General features: G+C 51.7%; 3 protein-coding genes across 8 annotated transcripts in view; 1 reads left to right on the forward strand and 2 right to left on the reverse strand.

Moving 5' to 3' along the window:
- Positions 1-7,178, forward strand: part of ZMYM3 (zinc finger MYM-type containing 3) — a 28,696-nt gene extending 21,518 nt beyond the window's left edge. For all 5 annotated transcript variants that reach the window (XM_081897216.1, XM_081897213.1, XM_081897217.1 and 2 more), the window contains 6 exons: positions 871-1,039; positions 1,473-1,624; positions 2,183-2,297; positions 4,550-4,804; positions 4,895-5,012; positions 6,088-7,178. In XM_081897216.1, coding sequence (XP_081753342.1) covers positions 871-1,039; positions 1,473-1,624; positions 2,183-2,297; positions 4,550-4,804; positions 4,895-5,012; positions 6,088-6,292 — 1,014 coding nt within the window. In that variant the 3' untranslated portion in view covers positions 6,293-7,178. The remainder of the gene's footprint in view (positions 1-870; positions 1,040-1,472; positions 1,625-2,182; positions 2,298-4,549; positions 4,805-4,894; positions 5,013-6,087) is intronic.
- A 156-nt stretch (positions 7,179-7,334) lies between these two features.
- Positions 7,335-11,429, reverse strand: LOC309361932 (gap junction Cx32.2 protein-like). Its single transcript, XM_081897256.1, has 2 exons — positions 9,383-11,429; positions 7,335-8,884 (listed from the first exon to the last, which is right to left on the reverse strand). Exons 1-2 carry the CDS (start codon positions 9,603-9,605, stop codon positions 7,938-7,940), a joined length of 1,170 nt encoding a protein of 389 aa, XP_081753382.1. The 5' UTR covers positions 9,606-11,429; the 3' UTR covers positions 7,335-7,937.
- Positions 11,430-12,356: 927 nt separating this feature from the next.
- GJB1 (gap junction protein beta 1) lies at positions 12,357-22,700 on the reverse strand. Of its 2 annotated transcripts, none has more exons than XM_081897271.1 (2): positions 22,648-22,700; positions 12,357-14,305 (listed from the first exon to the last, which is right to left on the reverse strand). In XM_081897271.1, the coding sequence occupies exon 2, from the start codon at positions 14,291-14,293 to the stop codon at positions 13,457-13,459; it is 837 nt and encodes a 278-aa protein (XP_081753397.1). In that variant the 5' UTR covers positions 14,294-14,305; positions 22,648-22,700; the 3' UTR covers positions 12,357-13,456. The 2 variants fall into 2 exon arrangements, with proteins under 2 accessions (XP_081753397.1, XP_081753398.1); XM_081897272.1 differs by lacking the exon at positions 22,648-22,700 and adding an exon at positions 17,496-17,544.
- Between the last annotated feature and the right edge of the window lie 714 nt (positions 22,701-23,414).

Genomic DNA, 23,414 nt, shown 5'->3' on the forward strand with positions numbered 1-23,414 from the left:
ATATAAATGGTATTTCAGACCCAGGGGATCCCATCTCCCCTTGTCACTGGGTTGGGACTCTTCTAGGTACTGAACTCTCCCCTCCTGGCTAGACTGACACCCAGGGAGCCTGAATTCCCACAGGATCTGTCTCTCCTGGCTCAGACTCAGCCCTCCCAGCATACTCCTGTCTGGATACCTTCCCCAGATCCTCTGCCTGGTCTCCCTGACCCAGCTGCTCTCTTCCTACGGATAGGCTCCTCAGTGTATCTCCTCCTTCCCTCAGAACCCCTTTCTTTTCCAACCTGAAACCTGTCTAATCTCTCCAAACCAATCATATCCCTCCCCCGGAACTCTGGCCAATCAGACAACCTTTTGCTGGCAGGAAAAAAACAACACTTGGTGACTCAAACTGCCCAGCAAACAAACTTTTCTGTCATACCTCTTCACACTGTCCCACAGGGCCCTGTGAAGCACCCCCTAACCAGCCCCAGAGGCACCATTTGCCTGGGGAGCTCATAGTCAGGGCTGCTGCAACAAAGAGCTATGAGATGTGAAAAGGCACCAGAGGAAGGGAGGGAGGGAAAGAAAGAGGGACAGAGGCCAGGGATGCCTGCGGCACCCCTGGCCATCATTCAAGGCACCCCAGGGGGCTATGGCACACAGGCTGAAAACCACTGCACCCAAGGTAAAGGAATCCAAGGGTGTGAGATGGAAATGGTGAACTGTGTGGACTACCCTCCTTCCTCAAGCAAATGTCATGCAAAGCAGATTCTGGCTTCGTCTCCCCACCCCCACCCCAATTTAATGTGTATGCCCTTCTCCCTTGCTGACAATTGTCTTACAAGACAGGCCTTCCTCTCCTCCTCCCTTCCTCCCCACCTCCCCCAGGGCCCGAAGCGCCTGGTTCTCTCAGAGAGCTGTTCACGGGACTCCATGAGCAGCCAGCCCAGCTGTACAGCCCTCAACTACTCCTATGGTGTGAACGCCTGGAAGAGCTGGGTGCAGGCAAAGTATGCTGGCGGCGAGACCAGCAAGGGCGACGAGCTGCGCTTTGGCCGTAAGTCTGCGCCGGGTGGAGGGGCAGTTGCAGTTCTAGGAGATGGGGATGCTGGAGTCAAGGAGGGAGGGAAGAGGAGGAGGAGGAGAAGGAAGGTGTGCCCCCCCCGGCACTCAGAGGGGGTTTTCTTGGTCGTTCCTCCACCCTCAGAGACTTGAGTTGGGAGGTTGTGGCCTCCAAGTTGTGGAACTCCCCACAGAGGTGCACTCCTGACACCTTTGTTGCACTGCTTATAGCAAACGCCGAAGACGTACTGTTTGCCCTGGCTTTTGACGCCAGAGGTGCATATTTTAGGGCTTCCCTTTAGTTTTGTGGTTGTAAGTTTGTTTTAGGTTGCTTTTATTAGTTTTGTTTTAGTGCTGTAGCCCAACTTGTGGACCTTAGTTGATGACGGTGATGATGATGATCACTCTGCTCTGTTGCTGTCCTGCAGCCAAACCCATGCGGATCAAAGAGGACATTCTGGCCTGCACAGCGGCAGAACTGAATTACGGTCTGGCCCAGTTTGTGAAGGAGATCACTCGTCCCAATGGCGAGCGCTATGAGCCTGACAGCATCTATTACCTCTGCCTTGGCATACAGCAGGTAAGGAGACCCCCCCACCCTCTCCCAAATCTTACCTTCTTTCCATATGCCCAGAAGCAATTGAACCAGCATCCTGCTGCCAAAACACCTGTTGGCTGGCAAGAGAGCTTTCTCTGGGACTGACACACAAGGCTATTGTGTAGGAGGCCGTGATGCTTTTGAACACCTGTTGCTGGAAACCACAGGAGGGGAGAGTGCTCGAATGGGAGAAATTCATGGAGGAGAGAGCTATTGGTGGCTACTAACCACCGTGGCTCGGCTCTACCTTCACAGCTGGAGACGGGAATGCTTCTGAATACCAGCTGCTGGAAACCACATTAGGGGAGAGGGCTCTTGTGCTCTAATCCTGCTTCCTGGCTTCCCACAGGCATCTGGTTGGCCACTGTGAGAACAGGATGGCATTGGCCTGATCCAGCAGGCTCTTATTAGGTTCACACGTTCTTGCCAGCCTAGCAAGTGTTCTGTATGGAGCTGGGGGGAGGTAATGAGAGTGTGCATGGGAGAGAGCAGGTTTTGCAGTTTCCTACTTGATTTGTGCTTCCCATCTCCCCCTTTCAGTACCTGCTGGAGAACAACCGCATGGTGAACATCTTCACGGACCTCTATTACCTGACCTTTGTGCAGGAGCTCAACAGGTTGCTCAGCGGCTGGCAGCCCACCATCCTGCCCAACAGTACGTGCCTTGGGGAGGGGGCCAGAGGGAGGGAAATAAGAGATGTGTTTTCCTCTTCCCTCGGCATCCTGGAAGAAGTTTCCAGATTCTGGGAAAGGGATATATATTGGGCTGTCCAATTTTCAGCGGGTAGCACTAGGAGCAGGGAATGGGCTCTTGCCTTCCTGCTTCACTTTGGGGCTTTTCTTGGGACACCCTCCCAGGCACCTAATGGATCTTTTGAGGCTCTGATCTGGACTTAATGCTCATAGTCACTGTCAAGCAAAAGGGCCAAGTTCAGAGGCTTCCATGTCAGGCTTTGGGCATTTATTTCTTGGTGTCCTCCCCCCACAACAATCACAGTTTGTGGAAGCAGGTTTAATATTTATTACCCACCCTTCACCCCAAGGTCCTGGTGTGGGTTACAGCATTAAAACACAATATTGAAAGCAACTTGTAACAATAAATGTTAGGTAGGTCCTAAAACCACATGTCAGAAGCCCAGGGTAAAGAGGTGTCCCTTAAGCATTCTCCAAAAGCTGTCTGATGAAGGCACCAGATGCACCTTTGTGGGGAGGGAGTTCCACAGGCCGCCACCCCTTAAGCCTCTGGGGGTGGAGGAACCACTGAGAGGACCTTCTCTGCCCATCTTAGCACCCAAGAGGGTCTGTGGTGCTTTGTGCATAGTATATTGACAGCTCCAGGTCTTTTCAGTGAACTGTTCATCAGTCTGTTTTCATAGCCATCCCAGGAAGCAGGGCTGTTTTTCACCCTCTTTTCTTCATTCTTAATTTTGGCCCAAGAAGGCGATGGCTGAGCCAGGATTTGAACCGAGGCCCAATTTTTTTGGTATAGCTGCCAAGCCAGCCCTTGCCAACTTGTCGCTCTCCAGATATTTTGGACTTGCTGGTGAGAGTTCCCAAACACCTGGAGGTCAACAGCTTAGGGAAGGAAAGAGTTCAAAAATTATTAGACCAGGTGTTGAAAACCTTTAGCCCTCCAGATGCTGCTGAACTACAACTCCCATCATCACTGACCATTGGCAGATGGGAGTTGTAGTCAGAGAACCAAAGGTTCCCCGTGCTTTCATGGGGCCAAGGAAGGAGAGCAAAGAAAGAATGCAGCAAACTTACAGAAAGATGAGGAATGGTTGAGGAAGTTGCCCAGCCTGTGTTGGCCGGGGCTGATTGGAGTTGGAGTCTGAAACATCTAGGGGGGTCTGGTTTGGGGAGGGCTGCACTAAATGATAGGTTCATGCATGTAGTGCACAAAAAAGCTAGAAAATATGCTGAAATGAATATATGTATATAACAAACACTTCTCTCCAAAGTAACAATTGATGGGTTTCCCGTAATGGTTTCTTGCCAGCCGTGTGCTTGATTGTGCGCACAGCAGAAAACGAGCAACTGAGTTTATTATACTAAGGCCAGTTCTAAATGCGTCAGACCTGGGAAAAGGAGGGGATCCCATGGCAACAGGCTACTTAGGTTTCCTGGTATTGCACCAGATGCAGCCTTCCTAGCCTCTTAGTGCAGTGCTCTGCAACCTGATGCTTTCTATATCTTTTAATTAAAATATATGTATATATAAATAAGCCACACCTTCAAACTGAACATCAAAAGGCAGTAGGCAGCTTAAAAGCGCAGCAGTGTAATAATATTAAGAATGTCAGATATATCAATAAAAGCTCGTGGTAAAGAATGCCAGGTTTGAAAGGCCCATCTGAGTAAAACAGTTTGCAGAAACAATGGCTTCAAGGTACAAGGAAGGAATTTCTGACTAAACATCAGGAAGAACTTTTTGATAGCAAGAGCTGTTTGAAATAGAACGGTCTCTCTCAGGAGGCTGTGGACTCTCCTTCCTTGAGGGTTTTTAAGCAGAGGTTGACTGGCCACCTGTCATGGATGCTTTAGCTGAGATTCCTGCATTGCAGGGGGCTGGACTGGATGACCCTCAGGGTCCCTTCCAGTTCTGCAATTCTATGATGCCTACAAGTTGAGCTTGGATGACTCTTGCCAAACCTCTGTACGCAAGGAGTTCCACAGGGCAGGGCCAAGGGAACCTCAAGAGCATGTTGGACCACCCAGAGTTTCCCATCAGAAGGCTTAAGTGATCCAGGTGGGGCAGAAGACATCATGGCCTTCATAAAGCCCAATCGACTTGATCTGCAGCTCCCATGAGCCCTAGCCAGTGCATCAAAGCACAGTTCTTGGCTCTGTCTGTTGCCTTGTGGCTCACTATGCCTGTGACAGTGGTGGCTTGTCCTTTTGCAGACACCGTCTTCTCCCGCGTGGAAGAGGAGCACCTCTGGGAGTGCAAGCAGCTGGGCGTCTACTCTCCCTTCGTGCTCCTCAACACACTCATGTTCTTCAACACCAAGTTCTTTGGTCTCCAGACAGCTGAGGAGCACATGCAGCTCTCCTTCACCAACGTCGTGCGCCAGTCGCGCAAGTGCACCACGGCACGGGGCACCACCAAGGTGGTGAGCATCCGCTACTATGCTCCCGTGCGGCACCGGAAGGGGAGAGGTAGGGAATGCTTTCCGCCCACATCCATTTGCTGCCCATCCGTTTTGGGGATGCCCCTGTCCTGACTGCACCTCCACACTCTCCCTGCAGATGGCGGCCTGGGCAAGCGGAAGCGAGAGGAGGAAGCGCCTGTCTTGGAGCAGCGAGAGAACCGCATGAACCCTCTGCGCTGCCCGGTCAAGTTCTACGAGTTCTATCTCTCCAAATGGTGAGAGTCTTTTGCAGCAGCTGACTGCCAGAGGGTGCGGGGCTTCTGAATGCCAGCTGCTGGGAAATTGCAGGAGGGGTGAGGTGGCTCGTGCTCAGGCCTTGCTCGTGGGCTTTCTGTTAGGGTGTCTGGTTGGCCACTGCGAGAACAGAGGGCCCTTGGCCCATTCCGGCAACAAGGCCCATTTGATATTCAGTTGGTTCCTGAACGTTGTTGGCTGGGCTCATGGGTCCCCAGTATGATGGCAGTAGGCCATGGACCCCCGCAGAGGCTTTACCTGTTGCTTGGAGGGTCGTCCCTGACACCAGCTCCCCACCCCACAAAGACACCCATTAGGCTTAAGAAAAAGAAAAAGCCCCCTTTTGAAGCCTAAATGCGTTGGTGGGAACGAACTCCTAGTGGTGCAACAGTAAAGGTGCTAGCACATTTGCAAAGCTAAGCAGGGTCTGGTATGGTTTCAAATGGGATGGGGGACTGTGTGTTGAGAATCCTGCATTGTAGGGCATTGAGCTAGATGGTCCTCAGGGTCCCTTCCAACTCTACAATGCCTCGTTTCTGTGTGCACAGGGTCGCAGTGCACACGATTGCAGCTCGTGCATGGTGGTGCTCATGACAGTTTCTCTGCATTGCCTCAGTACTCGAAGGACCCAGAAAGCTTGGCGACACCCCCCCCCCCATTTTGCTGTTAGGTAGATGCCGATGGCGGGGGAGGCTAGTGCCGTTGCTGCCAGCAGTGGTGGTAGTCATACGCAGTGGTGTTTTACCCATTCATTTTTTTAAACTGGCATCAAGGGCGGTGGTGGCAGCAGGATGCAGCAGGCATTGAGGCAGCCATTGTGAGGAGCAGGAGCAGGTGGTGTTGAAAGGTTTTGGCCAGAGCAGAAAGCCGCTGCTCTGCAGTCCTTGCTCCTCAGTGCAACTTGGGATCCCATGTCTCTTGGTTCAGGGCTTATGTGCTGAACCTAAAGAGGGGGCAGTGGGGGACCAGGGAAGGGTGGGGTTCCTGCCTAGGCCAGAAGCCCCTTCTCTGTCTTCATTGCTATTCTCCTCTTGCCTTCCTTCCTTCCGGCTGCAGCCCTGAAAGCCTGCGAAACCGCAATGATGTCTTCTACCTGCAGCCTGAGAGGTCGTGCATCGCCGAGTCGCCGCTGTGGTACTCCGTCATCCCCATGGACAAAAGCATGCTCGAGAGCATGCTCAACCGCGTCCTGGCTGTGCGCGAGATCTATGAGGAGCACAGCCGCGGAGGCGGAGGCGGCCTGGATGACGAAATGGACTGAGCAGGTGGTGCCGGTCTTGCCAGAGGGAGATTGGGGCCCCCCAGCACTACTCCAGCCATCTAGTGGGTGACTGTGGGGTGTGTGCGGCTTGCTGCCCCTTTCCTGCCTGGTTTGGTGGGCACATAGGGCTCTAGACACTCCCCACTAGGTGATCACTTTCCCTCTGACGAGGAGCCACCCCCACCCTCCCTCTCCTCCCACGCTGCCTAGGAGTGCCTGCTTGCCTGCCCCTTTCTCCTTGCTATGTGTTGGCTTGGGGGGAGTGTCACAGGTAGGCTCTTCACCTGGGGAGGGAAGGGTGCAGGGCGTGTCTTTGCTGTTGCAGGAGAGCTGGGCTCTGGGGGTGCAGACCCTGTGCCTGGTTGTGCTAATTGGGGCGGGGTGAATGAATTGGCTCCTTGCCGTGCACGTTCTCTTGCACGGGGTGGGTGGGGGCTTCTACAGTTCTCCCCTTGCCCAGTAGATGGCAGTCCTCCCTCCCCCCCCATCCCCAACGGTTGAACACACTGTTCTCTCTCGTATTGGGGGAGACTAGGCCCTAGCATTGCACCCTGAGCCGCCTTCTCCCCTGCTTCCTCGATGCTAGCTTGGCCGCCCACCCCACCACGCCCACTGCCCCATGAGGCAGAGGCTGCTCAGCATCCCACCAACCCTTTCCTCACCCATCTGTGTGTGTTGCGTTGAACTCTGAGCTATGGCTGGTGCTGGTGCTGGTGCTGTCTGTTGAGCCTGTATATATTGTTCTGGCCCAGCCCCTGTCTGTGTCCTTGTTGCCAGTGAGCCAGTCTGCGGGTCTCGTCGTCGTAGTGATGCCCAGGGCATTAGGACCTGCCCTCCCCGCGTCTCTCTGGAAACCATTCATTTCAAATAAAGGCACAAAAATTTGGCCGACTTGTCTCTCTTCATTTCTTATTCCAGGGCTGTGGTCCTTGTCTCTGTGCCCCCAAAATGTGGTGATGCACGAGAACAGGGTTGGAGGCCCCATGTCCCAGCAAGGTAATTTCCATTGGTGGGTGTGCATGCGGCAGCCAGCATGCCTTACCAACTTTTATGCCCCCAGGGGAAGACCTCCACCCCCTTCCCTGACTTGGCTGCTGTGGGTCCCATCGCATCAGCTCTCTGCTCCGACTGAGCCAGCCTTGAAGCGTGCTCTTTCCACTTCCTGGCCACTAAGGGGCAGCAGACACCAAGAGAATCTTCCAAAGCGCCTGGCCATTGTCCACATGCCCAGTGCTCTTCTCTGCTTGTGGCTTTGCAGCAGCTGCTCCCAAAAGGAGAAGTGGCTGAAGTCTCTGCTTCAGGCATTTGGGGCTGATGCCTTGGAGAAGAGGGTCTCGAGACTTAGCACCAGCCTGAGACTCTTCCTCAGATTCCCCCTTCTTCATTGGAAAGGGAGCTGTGAAGTCTCTGCTGCTTCTCCTAGCGTGGCAGAGTTGCTCTCTGATGAAAGGGCAGGCTTGGGAGGTAAAGGAGAGAGGCCTGAGGCTTCTTAATTCCTGAGCAGATACAGGCTACCTTTCCTCCAGCCTGGGAATTCTCTCTCTGATCAGGCATTGGGGTAGGGATTTCGACTTGGTGGTGCATCTAATGCCTGTGGGAACGCTTGGGTCTTGCTATCCAGTGTGAGGTTAGCAAAGTTCCTTGGCTAAACAGCCAGGTCACTGGACCTCCACTTGTTGCTTGATTTGCTGGACTTGCTCCCTCGCTTCTGCCCTCCGCCGCAAGCGGGGCTCTCACTCACTCCCTCCGTCCGTGGACTGGCTTTCTCTGCAGGCTGCAGAGAGGGGCTGCTGGGAGGCGTAGCACTGGGGCAGTGAAGCAGGCGGTGGCTGGCAGGCTCTCCTTCTGGCTGCCCTTCTGGGCTGAGCTTGGGCTCATGCCTGCACTTAGTGGTGGCCACGTGGTACATCTCCACCATGTTGAGCAGGAGGGAGAGGCAGGCGACGGCCAGCATGAAGAGGATGAAGATGGTTTTCTCGGTGGGCCGGGAGATGTAGCAGTTGACCGTGTTGGGGCAGGGCCAGCGGCTGCAGGTGTAGAGGGGCTTCAGCTCAAAGCCATACAGCATGTACTGGCCCAGGATGAATCCCACCTCAAAGAGAGCCTTGAAAACAACATTGCAGAAGTACGTTCGCAAGATGGCCCCTTGCAGGCGGATCCTTCCGCAGGCGTCCCGCACAGGGGATGTGCCAGGCCTGGGCTGAGCTGCTGGGCTGCTGCTGGCCTCCACCTGAACCCCCAGGGAGGCCCCCAGCTCTTTCTCTTCCATGCGCACCAAGTGCAGGATGTGGCCCAGGTAGATGAGGCTGGGCGTGGAGACGAAGATGATCTGCAGCACCCAGAAGCGAATGTGGGAGATGGGGAAGGTCTGGTCGTAGCAGACGCTCTGGCAGCCAGGCTGCTTGGTGTCACAGGAGAAGTTGGACTGCTCGTCCCCCCACACCTTCTCTGCTGCTGCCCCCAGGACGAGGATGCGGAAGATGAAGAGGACAGTGAGCCAGACTTTGCCCACCACCGTGGAGTGCTCCTGTGCGCTCTCCAGCAGCCTCCCAAGCAGGTGCCAGTCGCCCATGGGTGCAAGGCGGGCTTGCCCTGCAAGAAAGGGAGGTTCAGACAATTGGGGTGGGGTGCTGGCACTGCTGGCTCTCTTCCTCTCCCTGCCAATGGGGAGGGAGGAGGGGCAGGACCTACCTGTGCCAAGCAGGCCGCCCTTTGATGTATGAGGAGTCATTGTGCTTTTGTTCTCTGGGTAGGGCCCATTGTGTGCATGTCACTTGAAAAGCCAGGCATTTAACCGGATAAATAGCTTAGTGCCCAGGAGTGGAGCTGAGCACCTGTTGCCTGCAAGGACAAGCCTTGGCCCCAAAGCACAGTTCTTCCCCTCAGATCTGGGCACAGCTGGGAGATGGCCAAGACCCCCTTTCTGCCCCTCCAGCCCTATGGTATGGCCACAGTAGGGGACCAAGATTACTACCGACCCAAGCTGGGGTTGTGCCCAAAGCAGCAAGTTCATAGAGCCAAGGTGGCTGCTGGGGGTGGGGTAGTAAGCCCTTCCAAAGTCAGACTCCACCCAGGTGCAGCAACACTCACCCTGTCTGCATTCGGAGGTCCTGGCATCAAAACACTTCACATCCTGGCCAGCATCCCGGGTGTTGTCAGCTCCCTTGGGTGTCAGCAGCTCCTCCTTTGAGCCACCTCTGAGCGCCTGTCCGGCTGTCTCTTCCGCCGGTGACCACAATGGAGCAACGATCTCTTCCTGGTGTCTCTCCTCCCTGGGCTGGGGCTTTGTTGCCATTAGGACTTTGCTGCTCATTGGCTGTTTTCATGACTGACCTCTGCAGCATCCACTGGGGGGTCACTTCCAACACTCTTATTTTTGGACAGCACACTTGGTTAATTATAGCCCCTCCTGCAGGGCAAGTGTGAAGGGTGAGTGGGGTTATATTTAGGCAGGAGCTCTCTGGTGAGAGGGACCTTGGAATGACCTGCGGACGAGAGAGGCTATGCTCTGGGATGGTCGTTCTGCTTCCTCTAGCCAGTCACCACCTCATCGCCCTCGGAAGCCTCAGCATACCTCCCTCTTGTGTCTGTAGCAATGGTAGGGAGAAAGTCAACAAAGAGAAAGGGGAATATTTCCCCCCCTGCATGTGCTACTAAAACTTTGGACCACCCGGTGAAGCTGAATGTTGGAAACCTTAACAGACAAAAGAAAGGACTTATTTATGGTGTTCCCACCTGGTGATGGCCACCTACCTGGGTGGCTTTAGAAGATTAGACAAAATCATGGAGAACAAGGCTGTTGGTGGTCACTGACCCTGATTCCTGTGTTCTCCCTCTGCTTTGGAGACAGTAAACGAAAACCAGTTGATGAGAATCCCAAGCAGAGAGAATTGTGTTGCGCTCATTTCCCAAGTGTGGGTTTCCCAGAGACATCTCCTTGGCCACTCTTGAGAACAGGATGCTGGACTAGATGGGCCCCTTTGGCCTGATCCAGGAACCAGCATCATCTTACATTCTGAATGTGACATTTTGGGGGATGCAGTGCCTCTTGTGCAGCTTCTTGCAACAAGCCAGTATGCTCCCAACTCAAGAGAGCTGCTTCAGAAGTCAGGGAGAGCAGTGTGACAGGTTACCCACCTCCTTTGTGACCAGCCTCCTTGCCCACATCCCAGTCCACTGGTCACTGGAGCAGGTGGTACGCAGTGGCTTATGTTGGGGAGGGGAAATAAATACATCTTATGTTCTTGCACAGCGCATTTTCCTGTGCAGTGTAAAAGCCAGTGTCTTGTGTGGTTTGAGTGCTGGACTAGGACCTTGGGAGGCCAGGGTTTTAATCTCCTCTGAAGCTCCCTAGGCGACATTGAACCACTCACTGCCTCTCAACCCTAACCCACCTCACAGGGTTGTTGTGGGGATTAATTGAGGAGGGGGGGTAACCATGTCCTTGAGCTCTCTGAAGGAAAGGTGAGATGTAAATGCAATGCAATGCAACCAATCAATAAAACCACTCAGTGTTTATCAGGGACCACTTGAGGCGAAGAGGAACAAAACATTTTCAAGGTGAGCACAGCACAAAGTTCATCTGCCATGTGGACCTTAGCAATTTACCCTGCACACTTACCAGTAAGATAAGCAGGTGGTGTCAGAAGGCTAGGCTTCACTTTATGCATTTTAAAGTAAAAAATAAATAAATAAGTCAACTGGATCATACTGAGTCAGGTATTTGGTCCATGTAGATCAGTATTGACAACACTGGCTCTCCAGGGTTTGGATTAGTGAGTACGGAGACAGTCCAAGTTCTGATCTGGAGGTGCCATTGGGTTTGAACCTGGGATCTAACGCATGCAAAACAGATGCTGTGCCTCAGACCTGCCTTTTTGTTTTCAGTTTTCTAAAACTAGATACCTGCATCTGTTTATAAGCCAAGGTTAATTCATTTAAAAGTAGGAACATTTTAAAAATAATTGCAAGTGTGAGCTGGGGATTTTGGGGAGAGAAGTGCACGGACAGGAACAACCTGTCCTCGGGCAGCTTTTCCTCATCCAGGCTGAAAAACCTGCAGGGATTTCCCTCGGATCTTGTTCTTTGAAAGAAAAAAGGGTACTTGTGGATGAAGCACAGCTTCCAAACCTCCCCACCCACCCTGTCCCTCTGGCCTGAGCAGAGCAGCCTTCCTGTCAGCAATGTCCTTCATGCAGCAAGTTTTGATAGGCTATGCTCTTATCTTCACTGTTGGAGACAGTATGCTCCAAAATTCCCACTGCTGAAAACTGCAGGGAGGGAAAGGTTGCTGTTGGATCAGGTCCTGTGGGCAGGCTTCCCATCTGGTTGGCAACTCTGCCGGATTAGATGGGCCACCAACCTGATCCAGCAGGGCTGTCCTTACGTTCTTCAACCTCAAGTCTCCAGAGGTGGCTGTTCCCAGCCAGTGGTCATCTTGGACACTCAAGGTTGAAGAACACCAAAATAGACTATGTAAGAGCCCTGCATGAAAACTTGCAGCAGTGTGGTCGTTGAGGATTAGTGCCCTTCCTGAGCTCCCGATGAGAAGTGGTTACTCAATGGTCAGTACATGGGGCTACTCTCAATTTTGGGATGAAGCAGGGGCTTTCCCTTCTGGGCATGTTGCTCAGAGCTGTTCCCAACCCACTGGAGATTTGCCCTGCTCTTCTTGCATGGAGCTCCAGACCTTTGGTTGAATGAAAGAGCCGCCCTACCTTGTTAGGAAAGAGGCACAGCTCAGGGGTAGGTCTATCTGCCTTGCATGCAGGAGGTTCCATTTGCCATATGTCCAGTTAAGAAGGATCAAGTAGTACGCAATAAGGAGGACCCTGCAGAACTATTGTCAGGAAGCGGAGAAAAATCCTAGCTGGACAAAGAAGTCTGCCTTAGGATGCCAACTTCTGAAATACTGACATGCACAACTGCCGGAAGGATCGCCCCAGTTGCCAGGAGGGGCTTAATCCGAGTGTGTGGTTCCTACAACCTACTACTATTTGTAACACTCTGTGGGGGGCGACACACAGACAAACCCCCAGATGAAAAACAACTCTTGAGTCGAGAATTGCAAAACCAGCTTTAATACTGTGTGACTGCTTTGGCAAAATGAGGTGTAGCAGGTGATGAAAATAGCCTGGGAATGCCCCACCTCTCTGCCCCCAACCCAATCTTCTTTGAACCCTGGCTAAAGGAGAGCAGCAGTGATGATGCAGAGGTGGGGGTTGCTGGCTTTTTCCCCCCAGTGGGAGGGCTCACCATCCTTTAACCTCTGCCTGGCTAGCAAATCAGGTAGTTGCAGTGAAAGCAGTGCCATTTTACCTTTTCTCTGTTGTGTTTAAAAGGCCCAGGAACACTCCCAGTGCAGAAAGGAGGGGGCAGGTAAGAGGTGCCCCCCACCCCCTGGCCTGCATGGGTTGCTGCTGCTGCAAACCTTTTCCTCCAAAGCACTAGCCAGGGTGGTGGAAACCAGCATGAAGTGCTGGCTAGAAACAGCAGGGAGAATTCAAAAGACGCAGACCAATGTGCATGAGCTCTTGTCCCGCCTGCCGATGAATCCTGGGCCACAAATTTCCCTGGACTACACAGTATGGATACAAAGTGCTTCCAGGATGTAGAAAGCACGTCAAATAATATCATATTCGGGTTTAGCATCTTTTATTTTTGCTTTTCTTTCTTTCTGGTGTAGGTTAGGGTGATAAAGAGTAGGAGATGTTGGGAGGGCAAAAGGAAAAAGGGCCTGGCCAGACAAGGAAAAGGCACACGGGCCCTCCAATTCTGCAATATTTTGACCCCCAGAACGGGGCCCAGCAGGGGAGTCTTAGTGCCTACCTAATCATCCCTAGGCTGCTGAGATTAATCACAACCAGAGGCATATTCAACAGAGGATCTGCAGTGGGCAAATTGTGTGATTCTCGATACCAGAGGCCATCCTGTCCACAGGGACTGTGCCTGGAGGACATTATGTGGGCTAGCAGTAGGGAGAAAAAGGCCACGGCTTGTGGGGCATCTGGCAACGGGAAAATCGGAGGGAGCCCAGTATGAGGGCTTGACAGAGTTATGGTGATCTGACTTGGCAGGCCCACAGCTGCGGCCCCCCCTCTCCCCACCAGGCGTGCTGTGCTGTAACCAAGTTGTGAACACCCCTGCCCTCCAGTCCTGAGACCCTTAGCAGGCTGAGCATCGGTCACTCTTCTCTTGTATCCCTGAGTTCCGCCGGAGAATGTCTTTGAGGGAGCCGTCCTGCTCCGTCAGCAGCTGGTTGATTTCGTTCTGCTTATACTCGGAGAGCTTGTGGCCCAGGAAGGAGCCCTTCTTCGATGAAGGGTTGTGGCTCTTGGTTGCGCGGCGGGCGCAGGCCCTCACCAGCAGGAACACCACCTCCGTCAGGTTGAGGATGATGCAGATGCCCGAGGTGGCCAGCATGAAGACGGTGAAGACGGTCTTCTCGGTAGGGCGCGAGATGAAGCAGTCGACCGTGTTGGGGCAGGGGTACACGTCGCACTTGACCAGGCGGATCATCTGGTACCCTGGGTAGATCATGTAGAAGATGTACATGAAGGTGCCTTCAAAGACGATGCGGAAGATCACACTGCAGATGTACGTCCACCACAGGGACCCTGAGATGCGCATCTTGTGCTTCTTCACCTCCTCCAGGTGCTTGGGGTCTCCATGGCCTGTCATGACCAAGAGCTTCTTCTCCTGGTGCTGCTGGTATGCCACGTGCATGGCCACCAGCAAGGCTGGCGTGGTCACCAGGATGAGCTGTAGGGCCCACAGGCGGATGTGGGAGATGGGGAAGTAGTAGTCATAGCAGACGTTCTTGCAGCCAGGCTGCTGCGTGTTGCAGGTGAAGGATGACTGCTCATCCCCCCAGACGCTCTCTGCGGCCACGACCAGCACCATGATGCGGAAGATGAACACCACAGAGAGCCAGATGCGGCCAATGGCGGTGGAGTGGCGGTTCACACCGATCACCAGGGCATAGAAGCCTTCCCACTTCATTCTTCCGCGCTCCTGCAAGGGAACAGCAGAGCAGGGTCAGAGCAGGATGTAGGCAGGTGCAGGTTCCTCCTCCTCCTCCTCCTCCACCACCACCACCACCGTGCTGCTGGTAGGGATACAGGTGGATGCATAACACGAGTTATGCCATAGAGGTCTATCTAGTTCAGTATTGTCTACACAGGCTGGTAGCAGCTCTCCAGGGTTTTAGGAAGGGGACATTCCCAGCTCTACTTGGAGATGCAGGGGATGGAACCTGGGGCCTCCTGTGTACAAGGGAAATGCTTTCCTACTGAGCTACGGCACTTGCCAGAAGGACTGAGAGTGTAGGCATCACAGATTCTCCAAAGTAATATTTTTCAGAGAAAGGCCCATTTCCCTACCTCCGTTCTGTTAAGCAAGGCAGGTGTGTATTGACTGCTCCAAAGCCGCGCTGTTGCCAGACTTCTGAAATCAAGAGTCAATGCTCCTGTGCCCACCTTTATCGTTTTATTTTAGGGCCTCCTTTAGTTCAGCCTTTACCTGCAAGCACTGTGGCCGGAAAAAAGCTGAGTTTAGCACCTGGACTTGGGTCTGATGGGAATTGCTCTGACCTGCACAGTCCATTGCCTTGAAAAACAAGTGTGATAAAGGTAATGGTCTACTCAACAATTTTTATTCAGCATAGACCCATTGGAAGGAATGAGCATGACTGAGGTCCATTTCTTAAACAGGTCTGCTCTGACCAAAACGTAGCTGAATGCCACCCCTAGGATCATCCAAGGAAATGCCAAGTTGCAATCCAGACACATCACAACATTTCCAACACTGTTTCAACACATCCAGTTCTGGAAGGGAACAGGGGCAATGCCAGTTCTGGCTGAGACTTCTTGTACAGGCACATGGAGGCTCAAGAAACAAGTCTGCAAACAGAGGGGCTTCTCTGGGCAGCAGGCAGTCACAGAGGAGACCACTTTCAACTGCTCCCCTTCTGCTGCTGCTGCAAGGCAGTCTTCACCAACTTGGATCTCTCCAGTCTTGGGCCATGCTGGGCAGGACGATGGGAACTGTAGGCCAAAACAGCTGGAGATCACCAGGGGCGAGAGATCTTTCCCCTGCCTGCTTTTGTTGGGGGCTACATTCCCTGGGAAGGCAGCAGAATCTTTCAGGGGCTGCATGGTGGCCATGAATGGGGCCAAAGGCAAACTGTTCATAGGGGAACAGTTAGGGCCAGAGGTGCCAGCCTGCAAGGGCAATGGGGTGGGGAGCAGTGTCACATGCAAGCATCGTGCCTTCCTCCCTAAGCTGGACAGAAGCTTCCCAGGCTTTGGGAAGGAGGCGCCAGTGGAACATTGAGGGGACTAGCCTACTCCACTGCCAGCATGGCACTGGGCAAAGCCCAAGCTAAAATCAGGTGGGGCATTTAATTTCTGTCAGTCCATTCCCCCCCGCTCACACACACTGTTTGAAAGCTGAGGGCTGCCCCAATTCTAGATAGTAAATGAAAACGTTCGCTCTGAAACCCACAGGTGTGTCTTCATAGTCTCCTGCTTTTTAGCCATGGAGCTTTTCTCAAGGGAGCAGCACAGCCTAATGATGTCTGTCTATTCTCCCTCCCTCCCTCCCTCCCTCCCTGCTTCCCTGACCACCTCCCACTGTTCCTATGAGAGGCACATGACATGCAGCAGAGCAGAGCGTTTGATGGGGAGGTCCTGAATTCCATTGGGGGCAAAGCTTTGCTGCTTGCTTGCTAGCTAGCTGGCTCTCTCACTTACTTGCAAAGATGAGGTGCAAAACAAACAACGAAGGTTTTCCAGGCATAGCGTGGGACCAGAGATGCATGGCATCTCCTTTCCTGATGTCCACAGCACTTTCTGCTCTGGCACAGTGCAAGCCAGCCCAAAATGGGCCTTTCAACATGATGGTTTGGAGAGCAACAAAAGGGTTGGTCAAACATTACATTCAATGAGGGTTTAATTAATGTAAATGTGAACGCTGCTTAGGGAGTCAGATCATTTGTCCATCTAGCTCAGTGTCACCTGCACTGACTGGCAGCAGCTCTCTGGGATTTCGGACCATGGTCCACCTAGAGATATCAAAGGTTGAACTTGGGACCTTTTGCATGCAAAGGGGATGCGCTCCCATTGAGCCACAGATTTCCTAAGAGCCATAGCTTAGAGGAAGAGCACCTGGTGTGCATCCAGTAGGTTCCAACTTCAGCTTTTGGTACCTCCAGGCAGGGCTTGGAAAGACTGCCCTCTCTGAAATGCTGGGCAGCCGCTGATGGTCAGTTTCAACAATACTGAGCTGGATGGGCCAATGGTCTGATTCCACAGAGGGCAGCTTCCTTTTCTGCCTCTGCGTACAAACAGCTGAGCTGTAAAGCCATACAGTTACTCACATGGAGCATTAAAGTCTCTGAACACCAGTGGAGCTGCACAAAACGACACAGGTAAGCTCATCCACGCACACATTTGTACACATGGCAAAGACAGCTTGTACCTGTGTTTGGTGCAACTTCTGAACAAGCCTACAGCCAGAAAAAGAGGCAGCACTGCAGATGCCCAAATGCTTTGCAAGCAAAAAAAAGGGGTTCTCATTCTGTCAGAGACAGGATGAGTTCCAGAAGGTGAAGAGGTGCAAGTATCACCCAAGAGGCACAATGATTACCCAGCCTCCCCAGAGGCAAACTCTGTGTGAGCTAACAAGGGCCCGGTTCAGAAGTCACCACAGCCCCAAACTCCCTAGGCGGACAACTAGGCTCTCTGGACCTCAGGCATTCAGCAGTGATACAGAGATTGCTGTAGTGAGCAACCTTGCAAGGTTAAGGATTGTAAAGGAATAATACAGCTATAAACAAAACATTTTGATTTTTTAAAAATTCCTGGGAAAGAGCTTTCCCAGCTTCTGGGCATCTCTTCACACCCATTTAGGTTTAAGTCTTATCTAGAAGCAGATGCCATTACACACTTCTTCTGATGCTACAGCCATTGACGCTTCAAAATGGGAAGGAGAGCTGCAGAAGAGTGGGTTGGGGTACTACCTTTTTAGATTGGATCCATGCCCTTTGCTTGCTTCTGGAAAAATAGACAGGTCCTTCCCATCTCACCACTGAGGACCACCACCACCACCACCACCACCGCCCTAGTCTAGACTGCTAGCCACCAAGTCATTCCTGCTTCTACAAAGATCTGGATCAGGGGAGGTTTCACAGCCGGGACTTTACCTTGCCGCAGGTCCTTCCCAAGGCAGCCGCAGGCTCCCTCTGCAGGGTCAGGCCTCCCAGCAGACTGTGCCCAGCTCGGGGAAGTCATACGCTGCTTTATAAACTGCTTTGCATACAATGAGGCCTTTATCGGCCCCCAAACAACACACTTTAGAATTCAGACCAAGCGCCCGGACTTCCGCCCACCCTTGCCAAACAAAGTGTCTGTGTACGGCATTCCAGGCCGTTCTAACCAAGCACCAGCACCTGGTCCCAGGCTCTGCCAGGGGCCAGAGACCCCACACAGTGACCTCTCCCCTCTGGACATCAAAGAATAGAAGCTGGGGGTGCTAAACTTTGTGGAAGAAGGAGCCAGGAGTTTGACTGGAGGCGGCCGCTCTGCTCTCAGGCCAATGCACACAGGCATGCCTTGGAAAGATCTGCAATGGCCCTGGAGGAAGTGGGTGGGGGTGGGAGAAGGAAGAGTTAAGGCTGCTAGTTGCTGCCCCCGGGGGTCAGAAGGGAGGATGCTCAACACACCAGCTGCCTCAGCCATGACGCCTTTTGGCGTCAGCTGTACCATGTCCCACGAAAAGAGATGGTGATTTGCGTCTCCTTCCGGGGTGCAAAGTCAGTACCGGAATCCGGTGCCAAGCCTGGCAGAGCACAATGATGCCTTCAGTCCTTTGAGTTAGGAAACCGAACCCTGTTCCAGTGCATCCTTCCCTACATACTCACACACCCACACACCACACCCGCCCACACACCCGCCCACACACTCACTGCCCTTCATGAGCTCAACAGACAGAGCTGCCTGCCTAGAGCACAGGAGGTAGCTGCTGGGCAGAAGAGCTTTGCTGCAGAATAAGCTCACAGGGCATAAACTCGGTCCAAGAGAGACTCCTGCCACATGCAGGAAGGGATGAATGCAGGGAAAAAATCACAGGGACAGAAACTGGGGCAACTGCTGGCAGGGGCTGGGCTGGGGGCTGGGCATGGAGGGAGTGCCGGATTAGACCCTGGGGAGGCCCCTAGGCAGTCAAAATCCTGGGGGGAGGGGTTGAGCCTTGCTAATTATCTCCTAGTACATTTTTGCTCTTTCAAGATCAAATCAATATTGTTTTGCTCCGTTGTGGGGCCCATAGACCAGCACCTACTCTGCCTATTGGTAATCAGGCATTGCATGAAGGACTTATCAAGCAACTCAAGACAGCAAATGGATTCTGTGTCTGGAGTATTTGTGGGCTAAGACCTTTCAAATGCAGACCTGCAGGAAGGATGGTGGCTGAGGACAGCTCCCAAAGTTCATGTGATCTACAAGGGGGCTGGAAGGACTGAGCACTGTCCCAACTGGATAGCAACTTGATCCCAGATCCCAGTCCAGTACTTGCAGTGAAGGTGGGTGGGTGGAGGTGCAATGAAGCAACAAGACAGTGATTTTTCTGTGGGAAGCTAACCATTAAACCAGTTCAAACATAGCTGGACAAGGGGCCATGGGTCTGGAAGGAGCAAAGGTCCTATTCAGGGCACCAGAAAGCTTTGGAGAGGAAGTGGCTCTTTGCTTGAGAACCAAAGGTGAGTCATGTTGGGGATGGGAGTGAACGTTAAAAAGTAAAATAAAATGCATACACTTTTCCACCAACGGAAACAGTCTCCTTAGAGCACAGCGAAGTTCATGGAGTCATAGAATCTAGGAGTTGGAAGGGACCCAAGGGTCATCTAGTCCAACCCACTATGATGCAGGAATCTGTCCAGGGAAGGACAGTCCTCCACCTCTTGTGGGAGACTGCTCCACCAAAGAACAGCTCTTTCTGTCAGAAAGTTTTTACGAATGCTTAGTCGGAATATTTGTTTGTTATAAAACATTCACTTTGGGTGTTGGTATGTATCCCAATAAAACAAGGCAATTAGACAATGGAAAAATAAATACTGGTCAGCACATAAAGCAGATCTGGGAAAATGACCAAACCGCAGCACTAGTTGGTGGTCAAAGGAAAGGGTGTACCCAACCCGAATGAGAAGGCACAGATGGGGAATTTGTAGGCCTCTAGGGGCAGCTGAACCACAACTCTCTTCACTGGCTGGAGTCTGAGGAAGAAGAGGAGGAGGCACAGCAGGAACAGCCTTCACCCATTTCTGCCACCACCTGAACATGCCCTCCCCCGCCTTGCTGAAACTCGGTGAGGATGTTCTGCAAGGCGTTCTGCCACCTGTCTTCTGCACCTCAGATGTCAGGAAGGCAAGCAGCAACACCACACACCAGAAGTGTCTGCCTCTTGCGCTTCTGCCACCTGAGGCAGCTGCTTCATCCTGGCTCATGGGTGGGCTGGGTCTGAGGCACAGAGATTCCCCATCCCTGTGCTGTCTTTAGCAGCTAGGGAAAATATTTAATGAAATAATAGACCAGGCAAATTTCCTGTGAGAGTTCTGGAATTTGGGAGTTGCAACCAAGAAGACCATGCCCTGCATGTAAAGGGACACAGTTCAGTGGTTCAACATCTGCTTTGCATGCAGAAGAATCCAGGTTTAATCTGGGGGAGATCCCCTGTCTGAAATTCTGGAGAGCTACTGCCAGTCAGTGTAGGCTGTACTGAGGCAGAAGACAGCTTCTTATGTTCCTAATATAGTGCCAATAAATAGTTTGCTATGTTGCCATAGAAAGGAAGAGCCCCAGCTCAGTGGTAGAGCATCTGCTTGGAATGCAGAAGGGCCCATGTTCAAACCCCAGTATCTCTAGGTAGCATTGGGAATGTCCCCTACCTGAAATCCTAGAAAGCTGTTGCCAGGGAGTGTAGTCAGTTCTCAGCTAGGTGGACCAATGGTCTGACACAGAATAAGGCAGCTTACTATGTTCCCAAATGGCCACACCAGCAACAGCGGTGGCAAAACCAGGGCAGATGTGTTTGGGTGCGGCATGCAAACCAAGATAGCAGCCGTTTGTCTCACTGTGAGCCAGAACAATCGCCATCCCTTGGCAGAGTTTACCTAGTGGGAGAGGACCAGGGTGGGCTGCAGGGAGTTTGACGCCACAGGTCAGCATTGACGGCAATGAGCCTTGGCTGAGCTCTTTTCAGGGGGTGGGGCCTGGCAGAGGTGGCAGAAGAGGGACAAGAACAGCCAGGACTGGACAGGGGTTTGCAAGAGAGAAGGGAGCACAAATCCAGCAGTGAGCCTGAGCCCAGCAAAGGGTGCTTTTGGAGGGGGTGGGGCTCTGCGTCAAAGGAGCATTAACCCACTGCTTGCAGGATAGGAAATGGCACCGTCCTCATCAATTGTAAGTTTATTTGTATGCAGCTTTCCTTTGGTAAACACATGCTCAAAGTGGCGCATAACACCATACAGAACAAAATAGAGCAACATTTGAAGGTAATGAAAGGATAGTTAGAAAAAAAGAACACAATTTAAACAGTCGTACTATTGTTAATAAGGCAAGCAAGCAAACATCTCCTGTTAAATAAACATTGAAGCAATGCCTAGTATTATAACAAGAAACTTCCAAACAGCAGCAACAACTGCACATTTTATCCAAAACTAAATGCTGCCCAAACAACATCCCATTGGAGCTTGCTCCAACTTAAAGCAACCTTGGGACAGCCCCAGAGGATGCACCTGTTTTTGTCACAGCTTCCAGGTAGGGCATTCACATTCCCTAAGCAGCACAGGCATTGCTGTTGCCAGCTGACACCACGGCAGTTTACTGGCCACTTCAACATCATGGTAATATTTCAGCAGCTGCAGTCAGGAGGTTACGTGTGCATTTCTTGGGGTGGGGAAGACAGCTTCCTAAATTCACGCATGCATTTCATGCGCCTGTGAATTGCACTTCTGGACAAAACATATTTTCGCAAGGACAAGAGAGCAGGATCTTCAAGTTCACATTCACACTTAACTCTTTCTTATCATTTTCTCTCTACAGACTGCTAGGCAGAGAGGCCAGGAGCTAGGCAAAGCATAGCAGTGTTCTTTTCCTTTTTTAAAACCATTTTTATTAAAACTTGAGAAAAGAACAAAAAAGCAATATACAAAATTAACACCAAACAACAAGCATTTTTTAAACATGTAAACTAAAAGAAAGAAAATATAGAAAAAGAAAGGAAAGAAAAGAAAAGACATCCAATTCTCCGTCTATTAACTTTCTAGACTTATGCAAATCCCTAGCTCCATAATAGCCTCTAACTCTTCTGCTTTCCATAAACAAATCTTTTTTAGTCTTAAAACCCAGATATCACAAGCTCATTTTCTATTTTGCACACAAAGTCCCTAGGGGGCTTCCAATTATTCATAAATGTCAACAAATTTTCTCTTAATTTTCCTCTAATTAAGCACATCAACTTTGCAATCTCAGCCAAATCCACTAATTTCAATAACCATTGCTCCATAGAAGGTAATATATATGTCCTTGCATCCTTGTACAAATAACAATCTTGCCGCTGCAAAGCATAGTCATGTTCAACTTCCACAGCCCAGTTCCCATCACTGCTTGGCCTCCACAGCGCATAAGCCCCAATAAGGGCTAGAAACTTGCACTTGGCTTTTAAGCACAGACACACACTAAAGGAGACTTTCTCAGCTTGTTGTAAAGTTTACGCCCAATACTGATTTCTGCAGTGCTGCAGAAGGAACATTATGCTGGAACAGGAGAGAATTTCCTCCTTATCCAACAGCCAGCTCTGTTGCTTAATTTCTGGCACTAACTTCAAATGTGAGAAGTTCTGTTGAACGCTGAAAATTTCAGATACGAAATGGCATGAATCAGAAAACGTAGTGGAAAAACAAACGAAAGGTTAGGGTGGGGGAGAAAGAGCATTTGGGTTGCAGGTGTCTGGATTTGACTATGCAACTTTGGGACTTGGACGTTTACAGTCTTCCATTTGCTCTGCATCAAGCAAGCTCCTGCTGCTGTTTTGCGAATGTTCCAGCCATTGCTCATGAAATAACTGTATATTGATTTGTTCCACACCCCCCACCAAAAAACCCCAGCTTATATCCGAATTGAGAAAAAGAATGACCTAGTTGCATTTCAATGCATACATAGTCTTCCTCATTAAGTTTAGATTCTGGATGTTGAAGTCTGTAGGCACAAACTCCTAGGAACTCCACACACTGACAAAACCAAAGCATTGCCTAGCCCCACAGGATCTCTGCCAGCCTCACCCCTTGCTAGCACACTTACCTGTAGCCAATCAGAGGACAGTCACCAGCATAACCTTTCTGCAAAAAACTTCAGCCCAGCTGCCCCAGCTGAGCTGTTTATACCGTGGGGCAGCCCTTCCCACTTCCCTCCCTCTTTCCATCTAGGGAAAACCAAAGGAAGGAGGGGAGACTCTTTTGCCCACCCTGACTTCGCCTCTTCTTTGCCGCCTCCTGCCCATATAAAGCACAAGAGGCATGTAGCATAAGGATGTGTGGTTGGCACTGCCAGTTCAGCCCAGAGATTTCTGCAGGAGCAGTGCCCACTCATCTGGGTCAGATGCCTTGGGCAGATGCTCCCCACCCTGACTCTGCCAGACATAGTGGTGGCAGCAGCGGCAGAGTTTCATGGGCCAAATGCTCCCTTTCCCCCATGAGGGACCCAGAAGATGCCAGCTGTGAACAGAGCACTATGTGTCCACACCTCTCTGAGTTGGCAGCACCTGCTTCAAAACAGGAAGATGGACTCCTGGGTTAATTCCTCCAACCCACCCCGTGTCCATACACCCTAGAAGCAGTTTTTGCAATTAGCTGTGAATGCCACAAACAAAATACTGTGCCCCCACAAGCCTTTCAAACTCTTGCAAAAGCCAATCCTGTATGTAAACATTAACTCACGTGTACTAAGACGCCCCACTCCAAGGTTCCGCTAACAGATGTTGAAACAGCCCAATGGTCACAAGACCCGGATAAGGCAAAGCAAGCAATACCTTTGCACTAGGCTCACTGTCCGGGCACAGGGGGATAAAG

The sequence above is a fragment of the Podarcis melisellensis genome (genome assembly GCF_964234715.1).
Source record: "Podarcis melisellensis genome assembly, chromosome: Z".
NCBI classification, from domain to species: domain Eukaryota; kingdom Metazoa; phylum Chordata; class Lepidosauria; order Squamata; family Lacertidae; genus Podarcis; species Podarcis melisellensis.